Here is a 13,884-nt window from a genome sequence, read left to right on the forward strand (position 1 = left end):
CAGTACTACCTACAATATCTCTAATCGAAGTTCACGTTATGTGGTATTTTCCCATATTGACTCGACATAAATCGTGATTGAGTTTAAAATTCATCTCAATCGCTACGTATATAGAGTACATATTTCAGACTGAACTCCGATGGCACAAGTACATGCGTCTGAAAACAACTAGCTTATCCGATCACGAACCATATCATACCTAGGTACCGAAGGCTAGTATAGACTGCCCTGAAATCCAACAAGATACCCACCCGGACAAAACTCCACGCAGAGGTCTCCCCTACCTACTCAAAACGACCATTGCCGCATCCAATTCTCCATCAACTCACCACGAACCGGGCCCAGCGCCGCCAACGTCTGCGACGCAGCCAGCGTCTCTTCCGTGCTCAGCCACCCAGGCTCCTCCCTCTCTTGCTCCTTATCCCCATCCTCACCCTTCTTATCTGTCGCAGCCACGCCCTCGAAGAACCCCAGGATCTTCGCAGCTGGGTTCCGAGCTAGATCCTCCGTTCTGGACGCGCTCTCACGCAGGGCATCGACCCACGCCTCCAACGACACGGACTTGATCACGGAGGTTGAAGAGGAGGAGGAGGAGGAGGAGGGGGAGGAGCCTAGACACCGCAGCACGGTCGGCACCAGTTCCGCCCAGGTAGTGCGCTGCGGGTTTACGGCGTGGAACACGGCAGCACCGACGCTATCCTTCCGCCCCTCGAAGCGGTGCAGCGCAAGCTCCACGATGCTCTGGCCCAGCACATCCACAGGGACCCAGTCCACAACACCGCCACCCGCGCCGCCGCCGAGGGAAGCCGGGAGCTGTCCGAGGTACTTGGAGCTGGCGACGAGGCTGGGGAGCCACTCCTGCCTCGGCCACACGCCGCACGCGGTCGTGGGGCCGGCGACCTGGCCGACGCGGCAGACGACGGCGGGGACCCCGGCCTCGCGCGCCGCGGCGTCGAGGACCCGCTCCGACACGAACTTGGACTGCCCGTAGCCCAGGCGGCGCTCGGGCGCGTCCCAGGACGAGAAGATGCGCTCGGGGATGCCCGCCTCTCCTCGTCGTGACCGTGGCCGCAAAAGGCCGCCGACGCTGCTGATGCTCGAGATGAAGAAGATGTGCGCGCCGTGGCGCGAGTGCGCGGAGAAGTCGACGAAGCGGCGCACGGAGCCGACGTGCGTCGCGAAGGAGGCGAGCGAGAGGTTGAAGTCGACCTGCCATGCGTTGTGGATCACGTGCGTCACCTGCTCGAGGAGGAGGGTCTTGTATGTCGTGGGCGAGAGCCCGAAGTATGGCTTTGAGAGGTCTGCGTCTAGGCATTGGACTTTGCTGTTGTTGTTGTTGTTGTTATTATTATTATTATTATTGGTATTTGTTGGGAGAGGCGCGAGACCCTTAGCCGCTAGGGACTTCTGCTGGCGCTCGAAGCTGCCCGGCCCCCGGTTCAGGCAGTAGATTCGCCGGATACGCGGGTTCCGGTGCAGGGCGTCGAGGATGTACGAGCCGAGGGAGCCGGTGGACCCGGTGATCAGGAACACGCTGCTGTCTGTTGGCTTGGGCTGTGCGTCTCTCGCGCTTATCGGCAGGTTCTCTGTGTAGAGTTCGTAGAGCCTCTGCATCTTCTCCTCGTCGCTCTCCTCGCGCTGTGCGGGAGCGTTGCCGGCGAAATAGGCGGACACGACGGTTGTGAGGGCGGAGATGCTCGGGTTCGAGTACACCGTTTTGGTCTCCAGCGAAGGTGGCTTCCCGTGTGCGGAAAGTAATCGGTTCAGCTCTCGGGCGATCACCGTTACCTGTAGGGAATCGAGTCCTAGCTCGAAGAGGTCGGTGTTCGGAGGTATTGTAGCGATGTCGATCTCGGTGGAGGAAGAGACGATATCCCTGACAGTATCGAGGACGTTTAAATCGCCGTTTGTTGCAGTGATTGCCGTATCGTTGGTGGGTGCCTCGCTGGTCTTGTACAAGGCATCGAGCTCGGACGCATATAAATCCAAGGTCATCTTACGCTGGACAGTTCCTTTGCCAGCTCTGAGCATCGGCTTATCTGGAGAGGTGAAGATGATCATGCCACGGTGAACTCGTCCATGCGAAGGGCTCTCCTGGTTGGCGGCCTGAACCGATGGCCAAATCAGCTCGAGCAGTTCTTGTCTTTCGGTCTCGTTGGTCGGAGGCTTGGTGGCCTCGACCAACAGACTAGATTGGAAACGTCCGGCACCAGCGACGAGCGCTGTGGTCACTGCGGGATTCGAATTAATGGTATCCTCCATTTCGATGGGGTTCAGCTTCTCGCCGGTGGAGTAAACGATGATATCGTCAGCACGGCCCCTGTATAACCAGACATTCTCCTTGGTTGGATGCTTGGAATAGAGATCCCTCATGGGCCACTCCGTTAACTCGGGGAAGGTAGCGAATATTCCCTGGTACCGTTCCAGCTCTGGCTTCCTCATGATGACCTGCTCGTACAGGTCTCCGGTTACATAGCGATACTCGTGTCCTAGCATTGTGCTGATGCTAAGGTAGGCCCAATCTTCCGATTCCAGGGGAAGGCTTGGGAGAATGCCACACTCCGTCGTGCCAAAGCCGCTGAAGAGCTTGGTTTTGGTGCTGACGAGATTGCCCACTGCTTCTGGACACGGCCCTCCTCCGTAGGAAACTCGTTCTAGCCGGCTAAGATTCTTTAGGTACTCGGGCTCCCTGGCGAGGTCGACTAGTTGGGTCGGGATGATGAGCAAGTCTGATATGTTACCGTGCAAGATAACGCCGTTGATAAACTCGACAGAAGGAGGAAATGGGCCCATGACAAGCGTGTGGTCGCTAAATATGATGCATGGGAGCAGCATGGATATTCCCGCACAATGGAAAAGGGGAAACGTCGAATAGACTCGTCGAGGGGCACCGGGACCAGGATACACAGGTGTCTGTTCTGGAGATGGTGGGTCGCGGAACGCATCAAATGCTGCGATGGTGCCGTGGGGTTGGGCGATGGGCTTTGGTAGACCTGTCGAGCCCGACGTATGGAGCACAACCCACGGCTCCTCCTTGGCCTCGGCGAACGTCTTTGTGTACGCATAAGGCTTTCCCTCTAGCTTGCTACTATCTAGCCAATAGTATAGGTCGGGAATCTCAAAATGGCGCATGGGTCTTGCGGCCAGAATCTGCTTCACGACCAGTAAGGGGAAGTTAGGCGGGGATACGAAGATCCCGCATCCTGTCTTGTCGAGCAGATATAGTTGCTGCTCGAGGGTGTTGCGAGGGGAGACGAGGAGAAGCTTGTATCCTGTCTTGATAGAAGCTAGAACCAAGATGCCATACAGTAGATCTTGGGGGCCCATGTAGGTCAGCGTAGGGAAACTGTGGCCTCGTCCAAGGTTTTCTTCGATATACCATGAGACACAATCAATGGCTTTGGCAAAATTCAGGGCAGTGATATCCTCGAACCCGTCAGCGGGGTTCTTGGTTTTCGCTAGGGAATATAGGACACGCTCCGGGGTAGACTGTGCGAGCTCGTCCACGACGGATGGCAACAGGCGTTCACCAAAAGCAGGCGCCATGGTGTGTGTGTGTGTGCGTGGGTGTAGTAAGGTAGTAAGGGAGAGTTGAATATAGTGAAATGATATTCAACTGCTCGGTTATCACGGGCGATGGATTGCTAGGTTAAGGGGCAATCAATCATATTATATATATATATATATATTCTATATTTATCTTTCTGGTGTCAGCTTCCTTGACTTCACCTTACTACGCCCGGAAACTTGACTAATAACTACCGAGGTAACTACCTACCTGACTACCACGGACCGCCTATATCCCTCGGATATAGACTTGTAGGTAACTGTAGATGAGCGGGGTTGTAGATGAGTAGCCTTATTGGGCTGTATTATCCCCCACATACCACGATACCTGTAAGCAGTGGAATGGGACCTCGGCAGGGTTTGCGGGTTTCGAGAAACGACGATCACTGGCGCTCGTGTACGAGGCCCAAGCCTAGCTGTTGAAATAAGCACTTAGTTTGGAAAGTTAGGACTGATTAGGCCAAGGCCAGCTGCAGCTAGATATATACTAGATATATACTAGATATATAACGGCACAGCTAGAGCTTACGGTCTGGTTGCGGCGTGCCGGATCAACCTGTGGAAGATCTGGCGTAGGGCTTCCATCGTCAGATGATCCGAGCCCGACGGCCGGGGTGTCCGGCAAGCCAAGCCATTGGTCCTCCAACCTCCCGAGAAAACCGGAGAGTGAGGGGGCGGAGGTGTCTCCAGCAATGTAGAATGTAACATTCTCCAGGAAATTGTTAGGGTTGTTAGGGTTGTTAGGGCTGTTTTCAGCACCATTGATGAATAATTAATGAATAATGTTGCATGGGCCACCAGACTAGGGCCGTGAGACTAGCCCCGTAGCAGCTCTATATTGGCACATCGCCAGCTAGGTTGGGAATAACGCAATAATTACCTAATAAGCGCTCCAGGAGTTACATACGTAGTATTGATACCTCTAAATCGGAACTCTACATGCTTGCTTACCTACAGGAACCTACCCCCCTAATAAGCACTCGAGCATTCCCAGGCCCATTAGAGTATCCAAGTCCCTTAGCCCTACGACTATAGCCGCCAGTAGCTTGTTTCAGAACCGTCCTCTTTACAGGTGGAAAGAAACTATGCTATCAAAAACAACCACCCCAAAAGATCTCACGATCTCAGTTTACAGGTAGCAAATTCAAGCCGATGGATGGATCTGAAATCACCTGTAAACCCTAATGTTGCCGATTCTATCTTCGTCTTTTTTTCTTATGTGGATGTAGTGCCTACCTAGTAACGATATAGATACCTGAGTGTAGAGGCTATGATATTTACCTGGTATCTAACCTAGTAGGTCAGGTATTAGTGTAGAAGAGCATCACATATAGATCAAGAGAATGATGGATATTTACTTAGGTGCCTCCACTCATAATGCAAGAATGACAAGCAACCTAAAAGAAAAAGAAATGAAAAAGGAGAAAAAGGAGAAAAAGGAGAAAACCTAGGTAGGTACGCGAAGAATTCTATGACCATTCGATCTTCCCCCTCCTCAAAAGAGTTTCCTGTTCCTCCAAACTCTCGACCGTACGGGCGTTTTAATCTTCTCTCCCCCCTTTTCTCTCTCCTTTCTGTGTGTCGCACGTTTGGAGTTGAAACTCTAATATATACCTGCCTATCACCTACCTACTTACCCAAAGTAGAGATCCAATTACATCTATCTCTCCTTGTCGGCGAGTCTGCATCCCCCTTTTTGCCGATGGTGAAGGAGAGGAGGTTGGCTGGTTCGGCGCACGCTGGTTGCGTAGTCTCCGACCCCTATCTCTTGTTAGGAGACGAGAAGGGGAGAAGTGAGAAGGGAGGGGGAGGGTCCAAAGCATATATGCCTGCTGCGCATCCATCTCTTATAGTTATAGCCGGCTCAAGGTTTTCCTGCAATGGAGCGGGAACATCACTGTGTGGGCATGATGTGTGGGAGGGGAGGAGGGGAACGGGCAGAGCCCGATATAAGTTCGTAATCCATGATAACTCGAACGCGCGTGTCCTGCTCTGTTCTTCCTCCTTACATTTCAGATGCCAAATTTCGGATCATCCCTCTTTTTCTTCATCCATACATCCCTTCGTTTCCTTTTCCCCTTTACCAACCATGTTGTTCCGAGGCTTCACGATACGACTGTGATGTCCCCATAATTGAAAGCCTGGTATCTTTTACCTATCTAGTGGTCGGATATAGGCGTGAAAGAATAAGCCATATAGGAGAATTTACCATCTTGGGGTGTATGATATTTAGAGAGAGATAAAGGGAAGGAGAAGGAGAGAAGGAATGAAGCAAGCTATGACGGGGAACTGGACGTCACCGGGTTCTCAACCCGGTTCCCAAAGCCCGGGTATACGTCCGGTAAGTGAAGATAACCTCTTAATCCCACATCTGCCCCTTATGTCCAAAATAAATAAATAAAAGGGAAACAAAGCTAACCGCCCTTCAAACAAAGAAACTCCACGGCCCCCCCTACGCCGCCAAAATCGCCATCGTAGGCGGCTCCCCAACGCCCTCCATCGACGACCCCATCGCCGCCGTCCTGCTCGTCCTCTTCCTCCTCTCAGCAGCAGCGCACATGGCAATCCTGCGGATCAACAAGCGGCGGGGTCTCAAGTTCGTCTTCTCGGGGATGCTGTTCGCGCTGTGTATGTTGCGCGGGTTATCACTGGTGGCGCGGATCGTGTGGGCGTCGTATCCGAAGACGGTGGGGGCGGTGATCGCGGCGGGTGTGATGACGCAGTGCGGCAGCGTGCTCATCTTCGTCATCAACTTATTCTTCGCGCAGCGCGTGCTGCGCGCCTACCATCCGCGCCTCGGCTGGCACCGCGGCACCTGCTACGTCGTCTGGTTTCTCATCGCCTGCGTCCTGTGCTGCCTCGTCATGGCCATCGTCACCACCGTCCACACCTTCTTTACGCTTAACCCGCACGCCAGGCGCGCCGACCGCGCCGTCCAGCTCTTCGCCGGCTGCTATCTCGCCTTCTTGGCGTTCCTCCCCGTCCCCGTGGTCGTGCTGGCCGCGACCACACACCCGCAGCGCTTTCACGTGGAGAAGTTTGGGGAGGGGCGGTGGCGTGCCAAGGTGGGCCTGCTGGTCTTCACCTCGCTGGTGGCCACACTGGGCGCTGGGTTTCGGGTTGGTGTGGGTTTCGACGCCAGGCCAGCGGCACATCCAGCGTGGTTTCATAGCCGCGCGTGCTACTACGGGTTTAATTTCGTGACCGATCTCATCGTGTCCACCGCGTACCTCCTTGCGCGATTTGATAGACGGTTCATTGTGCCGGATGGTGCGCGTGGGCCTGGCGACTACTCGCCTATCCTCCCGTCCACGCAGTCGAAGATTAACCTAGAAGACGACGGTGGCAAACTGCCGCTTATGGGGACGATGAGGCCCTTAACCATGTTGCGGCGTCCGTACTTTTCTCTTTCCCCGTCACCGTCACATTCACATTCACCAACCCCATCGCAATCACCATCGCCATCACCATCTCCATCGCCTACTCCCGTCTCCCCCACTTCCCCACGTCTAGAGGCAACCAAGCCATCAACCTCGTCCACGCCATCACAGCACTTCGACGCCAGCGGATTCCTAACCGACTCGTCCAACACCGCCGTGCAAAACACGCCATCCACCAGCCGCAGCTTTAACCGGAGCAAGTATACCCCACCCCAATGCCAGCAAGAACAAGACCAGAACCAGCCACGCCCGCGACCCAAGTCCTTCAAGACCCTGGGCCGCCGACGCGGCATGATGCTGCGCAGCGTGCGCATGCGGATCAACAGCGAAGCCGACGCCTACGGGCCCGACGATAGCTTCCGCTGCCGCGACACCACCACCGACGCAGACCCCCTAATGCCGCGCTCCTCCTCGGCAGAAGACGGCGACGGCGATGACGACAACCATCCGGGCAACGAAATTCCCACCACCGCCACTACTGCTAATGTTACCACCACTGCAACCAACACAAACACCCATCGAGGCAGCGTTCGCGCGCCCGCCCCCGCTCATCTCGGCCCGCCCATCCTGCCGGCTCTGAACCTAGACCTGGAGCTGCTGAGCGCGACGCTGCTGGCGCCGTGGGCGCTGGATAGCTGGGGCTTCGAGACGAACGGGTGGCGGATCTCGCGGACGTCGCGCAACTCGCGGGCTGCTGGAAATATCGGGCTTGGAGGCGTAAGCGGTGGTGGTGGTGGTGGTAGTGATGGCATGGGTGTAGGTAGTAGGCGTGGTAGTAGGAAGAGCAAGAATGGTGGTGGTGTTGTAAGCAGAAGTGGTACCGCTACCGATGATAGTAATGGCAGTGGGGGTAATGCTGGGAATAATAGCGGAAATGGGAGTAATGATGGAAGTGGGAGTGGAAGTGGGAGCGGCAGCACCAGTCGTGGTAATAGCCAACGGTCGGAACGGGCTAGGACGATGTGAATCACCTTATGTACGTACCTAGGTAGGGTAAGCAGGCATTACGAAAAGGGGTTACATAGTATGGAGGGTAATATATATGTATTTTACGTTGCCCTAGGATGTTGGGAATTTTAAGGGGTTTCTTGTATACCCACCACTCGATATCACGACTTACTTTTACACTACCTACCTCATCGATGTGATGGGCATTGTATCTCACTCAGCCTATATTTTTGTTAAGTCTCCCACTTGGGAAAACCTAGTAGGCAGGCAAGTTCACCCATTCGTTTATTACCTCTCTAGAAATACTATTCCTACCGAGTACCTGCTAGTCGCAACAAAAGAGATGCCCTTCTGTCTGTAGTATCATTATCACTGTCGAAGGAGGCAAAATATTCACCACATTATTATAAAGAGACTGGGCCTCTTTCACATCTCGAAATCTCATGCTTTGGCAACTACTCTGCATTGGTTGTCTCAAAAAACTGTCTCGCCCACACCAATATGGGCATCGACGACGACAACGTCAGGGCGAGGAACATATCACCCTTGGTGCTAGGCCCCTCCTCCTTTCTTCCTTGGCTACACAAAGCAGGGACCAGCATCATAAAAAGCCATTGTTGACTTTCGATGCTGCTGACAGGTCACAATACTCATAATTACTGCTTGTGATGCGGCCATGTACATAGACCACCCTTTTTGACTTTCGGTAATGGCAATGGTGTGTGGATCTAGGCTCAACGTAACTCCCAGAGATCTTCAAGGTTTGGGTCCTCGTAACCCCCAAGCGCAGCACCAAGATGGACGGGCCGCTTAGAGGAAATAATCCGGCGTGCCTGCGGTAACAATCAGTATTGATGTCATACGAATAGGGCATTTAAAGGAACTTACGTCGGGAAACCATTGGCTCACCAGCACGTGGACATGGGTCAAACTGTAAGCTGTAAAAGAATGTAAGCATGTGTATCTCATTACAAAGGGCACGCGCTAACTCACAAGGTGTACTTCAGGTGCTCATCGATCTCCATGATGGCGGCTTGGTTACCGCATCGGTAACAGTAGTTTGGTGCTAGAGATTATTAGTAGGTGGCTCACTTTAGGGCAAGATAGGGATTAAGAGTTCAGGGGTACAGTGTACTCACCAGAAAAGATGGTAACCACGTTCCTATCTTGTGACCAGTTGTATCCCTCCATAACCAATTGATGGGCTCGTGCGATAAGTGTGAGTCCATTATTGTGGTTGAACGCCTCGGAAATATCCTGCCCGAAAGTGTAACCGGCACCACGGGGGCTGATGCCCCAACCGCATCGGTCATCGGGGTCGGACCACAGCAAGTCGCACATGGGTCCCTCATGGGGTACCTCCTGGATTCGGTCGAGAGCTCTGATGTTGTCAAGAGTATCGATACTAGGAGACAGACCACCGTGAAGACAAAAGATCTGGTTATCAATGAGGGCGGTTAGGGGAAGGTAGTCGAAGAGGTCGGTGAAGAACTTCCAGACGTTGGCATTACCGTACTTGCGTAGGCACTCGTCGTAGAAGCCATAGACCTGGGTAATCTGGCGAGATTCGTGGTTGCCGCGCAGGATGGTGATGCGCTGGGGGTATCGAATCTTGAGGGCGACAAGAAGCGTTACCGTCTCGACGGAGTAGTATCCTCGGTCAACATAATCACCTATTTCAACAATCAGGAACTGTATCTATCATTAACTTTTAGCTAGCCATAATATCACATACCCATAAACAGGTAGTTGGTATCGGGGTTGGGGCCGCCGATCTTGAATAGTTCCATCAAATCATGGAACTGGCCATGTATATCGCCACAGACCGTTACCGGACATTTCTAGGTAATCGTTAGCAGAAGCGAGGGAATAGCGAGGAAGGCGAAAACGACATACGACCGGCTGAACGTTAGACTCCTCTTGTAGGACCTCTCTAGCCTAGAAATATGAGATAATTTGATTAGTAAATTTCATTTAGGATACGCCAGCGGAGTACTTGAAACGGAACCCGAACTCGAATCGGCAGTAAATAGATGAGATGGTTACCTTCTCGCAGAGTCGCTGAACATCAGATTCGGCGAGTTGCTTGCAGTTCATCAAGCTCTCAATCCAGCCGTCTAGTGTGGGAACAGTAGTTGGCTCCGAGGGGGGCATGGGAGCTAACTCGGCTGGAACACGCCCAACATCCTCCATATTGGTATCCATGGTGTCAAATGAGCACCAAGGTCGGGTCGCGGGGTGTTCGGTGTTGTTTTGTTAATATTAGAGGCGTGTATAGTAAAGATACCTATGTGGTAGTAGCGGTGGTAGGGATAATGCGTGTTTCTTCGTATAGTCTCGAGAAGGTCAAAGGAATCGATAAAGTAGGAGCAAAGGAAAATTGTCGACTCGGAATGACGTTTGAGGCTGGCGGGAAGAGAAGCGCAGCAACTGAACTGTCTTTTGATTTGGTGTGGGAGATTTTGAGGGTGGGGCTAAGTTTGTACAGTATGCAGGTGGTAGTAGTATGGAGTATGGAGTATGTTAGTAGTAAAGAGCCTCTAATAAGAGGGAAGGGTATCGTCGCGATTCTTTTAGAAAGAGAAAAGGCCAAAAAGTAAAAAGAGGTAAAAAAAAAAAAAAAAAGAGAGAGAGAAGATTAAGATACAAAATAATTGTTGATCAGTGAGCTTCGTCTGATTCTTGTGCTTTTTTCTTTTGCTTTTTTGGTCATCAAGTTCACAAAAAAAAAGGAAGAAATGGAAAAAGAGAAGATAACAAAAGGTCGATTGGTGTTTGTATGAAGATAATGGAATTGCAAGAGCCTAGAAGGGTCATGGGCGAATACAAGGTATTATGGTAGGAATGTAGTGGGAATTTTCCTTGCTAATTTAACTAATCATGTACCTATAAAGTACACTGAGGAGCATTGAACAACTTCTAATGAAGGTACAACATAACTACTAGGTACATGTGCATTTCATGTATGTATTTCAAGTTCAATGTTGGTATGGGGAACGGGGGGTAGTACATATAAATAACTACCTTCTTAGTTACATATATGCATACCTAGTACATATTCTTCACGTGTAAATACTCTCCAAGTGCATTCCAAACTCATACATGCATCCCCTGGATTTAGTACGTACATACATACTATCATAATAATATTGACTTGAAATATTCAACATTGAATGTTTATATTTCTGAATTGGATACATATAATCATGTAAATGTATGGTTCAAAGTTACTATGTACGTACAAGTCATTGTAGGATCATGCCATGTGATATATATGCATAATACTACTACGTCAATCCAAGACCAACGGCCTCACTAGCTTTCGTACCCTGGGGTATTCTACCCACCAGATCTCGGAAATCTAGATGAACTTCTTCCAGCATCTTAGCATGGGTCTTGGCCCTGTCCATGCACTGCTCCCATACAACACCATCCTTCTCCGTGCTGCTCAGCTGCCTAGCTAAGATCACGTTGAATGCGTCTACCTCTTCTTTGGCCCACTTCACACACGCGCTCATCATCGTCTGAGGAAAGCAGCTCTGGAAACAGCTCACTGTGTTCCTAATAATACTGAAATAGACGAACGAGATCTGCCAAATATACAGGTGTAGATCGCCCTGAAAGATGCATTGTCTGCCCATAGAGTTAGTTACCATCTATCAAGCAGCCTACATTTAAGTCTGTAGAATTAGCTCGTGACATACCTAGACCGTTTTTGAATTAGGCCGCTGCGCGCCTTAAGGTACGCCTCTCGTGCACGATCCTCGAAACCAAGCCTATTAAGCCATTCGACGTTACGCTTTGCCTTTAGTGGCTGGCTATGCGCATCGATGAGTTCTCGTATGATCAGTGCAGCGAGCCTTGTGCATCGCTCGTCGACTTTGAAATCGATGAAGTCTTGGGCAATGACATTGTTCTTGAGCCCACGAGAGAGCTTCTGCATCTTCTCGACGCGGTCCACTGATAGCTCGAATCGTTGGAGAGCTATGTCGATGTCGAGCTCGTCCATCTGGCCCTCAACCCAGCGCAGGTTCTGCTGTTTCCCATCTACTTCTATCAGCATGTCCTTAATGTCGGAGAGAGTCTCCAGTAATTCTGTCTTTTGCAATAGGCCTGGATCTCGGGAAGCGAAGTAGTTGATGGTCTCCTTGGCCTTGTTATTGGCCTCCATCTCGGACTGCAAGTTCTTGCGCAGTTCCTCCACTGCCTTTCGGATATTCAACATCAAGGCCGTCTTCTCGGGGTCCTCGGGTTTCTCTGTCCGATAGATAAAAGATTCCTGTCCTACTCCTCGCACCATGATAGCATCTGCAAGTTTATTCCTGCCACTAAACGATTCAGTGGTTGCAGCCATGTCGACGACTTCAATATCCAACAACGGCCAGCAACGATCCGCAACAAGCTTCGTAACGGGGGCCCGTGTGTCATTCGGGTTGTCTGTCTTACGTTTCTTCCTCGAAGCGATGAGAAGATGATCGTTGAGGAGGATCAGTTGTGTAGACCGTCGAGATTTGTATGTAGCATTATCTAACTCAATCCAGGCCCCAGCATTCTGGACAATATGTCTACCCATAGAGTTAGGTAAAAACTTCTGAGAACCTTCAACGTTCTTGTAGAGAGCCTGCATCTGAGCGTTCCAAAGGGCCGTCCTATCTGCTACGGAGCTGCGTCTGTCCTTTTTGCTCAATGTTGTCGCAAAGTCTCCACCCACGGAGGTATTGTGGCTACCAGAGGAGGCTCTCAACGCATTCGTATTGGTGGCAAGCTCTTTGAATAAATTGCGCAAAGTGCGCATTTCAGACTTCAGCTTCTCGGCTTCCTTGCTTATTTTGATAAACTGTGCCCGATTCTGATAGACGTTCTGTTGTAGATCTGCCGATGCCCTATTCTTCAACTTTCGTAGAGCAGTTTCATAATCGCGTATCTCATCTTCAGTGGCCTCGCTCAAGATATTGGCAACGTATTGATCAGGGACGAGCCTCGGATCTCTGAGTGCCTTTGCATCAACAGTTGGCGGGGCGCCCCTAACCGAACCACCAGGCGCAGCTCCATCGCGAGACGGAGGCTGTCGCGAGCGTGGTGGTTGGTCGTATCTTGAGATATCGAAGTTGGGCACTGCAGGAACGGGCGGAGCATTCGGGTCGAAGTCACTAGGGAGATTATTGAATCGGGTTGAGTATCTTCGTTTAACCAGGTCGCTAGTCTAAGAGGGGGGGATATTAGGAATAGGTCAGGCTGTAGGTAATATGAGATATGTAGCTTACTTTCCCACCAGCTGAAGGGGGTGGGCGTTGCTTTGGTGGCAGAGGATTGTCAACCCCTACTCTCGCACCGGTACCACGAACAATTGGAACACCATTTCCATCGTTTGGAATAGGCTCGGAGATCTGGCGAGGGGCACTGATGGTAGGGCGGCCTTTCCTCTTAGGACCACTACGAAGGGATATCTTGCTCCTTTCTTCAGACATGCCGAGGTCTTGGGATTGGATAGAGTCAAGAGGGTCAAGAGGGTCAAGAGGGTTAAGAAAGTTAAGAAAGTCAAGAGAGTAGCAAGTATGGCTTATGACTTGAATTGAATTATTTAGTAGTAGTAAAGATTAAGCCAACAGAGATGAGACTAGCAAGGCTAGTAATTCAGGATAAACAAGCAACGTGTAGAATAATAGACCTTACCCCCATCGGCGTAACGTTCACGATGTTGGAAACCTTGAACATGGAGAGGATCGAGGTTCACAGTTTGAGGAGGAGCCACGGAGCATGGAACAAGGAAGTGGCTATGCCTTTCTACATAATGTTACGCACAGACCTTCAATTGCTTCAAGTTTCAATTCAATGAGGAGAGTGTTATGCTTATATCGATGCCCGGCCGGATTTATTTCATAGCGGATAACGCTAACGCCCATCAAACCTTAGCGCGATTGAAGGGATG

The 13,884-nt window shown here is 51.3% G+C and overlaps 4 protein-coding genes across 4 annotated transcripts; 1 reads left to right on the top strand and 3 right to left on the bottom strand.

Annotated features, from left to right (window-relative positions):
* Positions 1-32: 32 nt before the first annotated feature.
* Positions 33-3,738, bottom strand: GGS25DRAFT_532081 (uncharacterized protein). The gene has a single exon (XM_049265557.1). The coding sequence runs from the start codon at positions 3,544-3,546 to the stop codon at positions 289-291; it is 3,258 nt and encodes a 1,085-aa protein (XP_049115236.1). The 5' UTR covers positions 3,547-3,738; the 3' UTR covers positions 33-288.
* Positions 3,739-5,845: 2,107 nt separating this feature from the next.
* GGS25DRAFT_522358 (uncharacterized protein) lies at positions 5,846-7,973 on the top strand (the record flags this gene model as incomplete). Its single annotated transcript, XM_049264220.1, has 2 exons — positions 5,846-5,908; positions 6,003-7,973. 2 exons carry the CDS (start codon positions 5,846-5,848, stop codon positions 7,971-7,973), a joined length of 2,034 nt encoding a protein of 677 aa, XP_049115237.1.
* Positions 7,974-8,217: 244 nt separating this feature from the next.
* On the bottom strand, positions 8,218-10,784 carry GGS25DRAFT_493408 (Metallo-dependent phosphatase). Its single transcript, XM_049261252.1, has 7 exons — positions 10,002-10,784; positions 9,852-9,893; positions 9,691-9,796; positions 9,095-9,628; positions 8,949-9,021; positions 8,844-8,893; positions 8,218-8,788 (listed from the first exon to the last, which is right to left on the bottom strand). The coding sequence occupies exons 1-7, from the start codon at positions 10,158-10,160 to the stop codon at positions 8,766-8,768; spliced, it is 987 nt and encodes a 328-aa protein (XP_049115238.1). The 5' UTR covers positions 10,161-10,784; the 3' UTR covers positions 8,218-8,765.
* A 331-nt stretch (positions 10,785-11,115) lies between these two features.
* GGS25DRAFT_308481 (Cullin repeat-like-containing domain protein) lies at positions 11,116-13,755 on the bottom strand. Its single transcript, XM_049257704.1, has 3 exons — positions 13,220-13,755; positions 11,660-13,158; positions 11,116-11,588 (listed from the first exon to the last, which is right to left on the bottom strand). Exons 1-3 carry the CDS (start codon positions 13,421-13,423, stop codon positions 11,243-11,245), a joined length of 2,049 nt encoding a protein of 682 aa, XP_049115239.1. The 5' UTR covers positions 13,424-13,755; the 3' UTR covers positions 11,116-11,242.
* Between the last annotated feature and the right edge of the window lie 129 nt (positions 13,756-13,884).

This window comes from Hypoxylon fragiforme, assembly GCF_022984875.1.
Source record: "Hypoxylon fragiforme strain CBS 206.31 chromosome Unknown GGS25scaffold_6, whole genome shotgun sequence".
Classification (NCBI taxonomy): Eukaryota; Fungi; Ascomycota; class Sordariomycetes; order Xylariales; family Hypoxylaceae; genus Hypoxylon; species Hypoxylon fragiforme.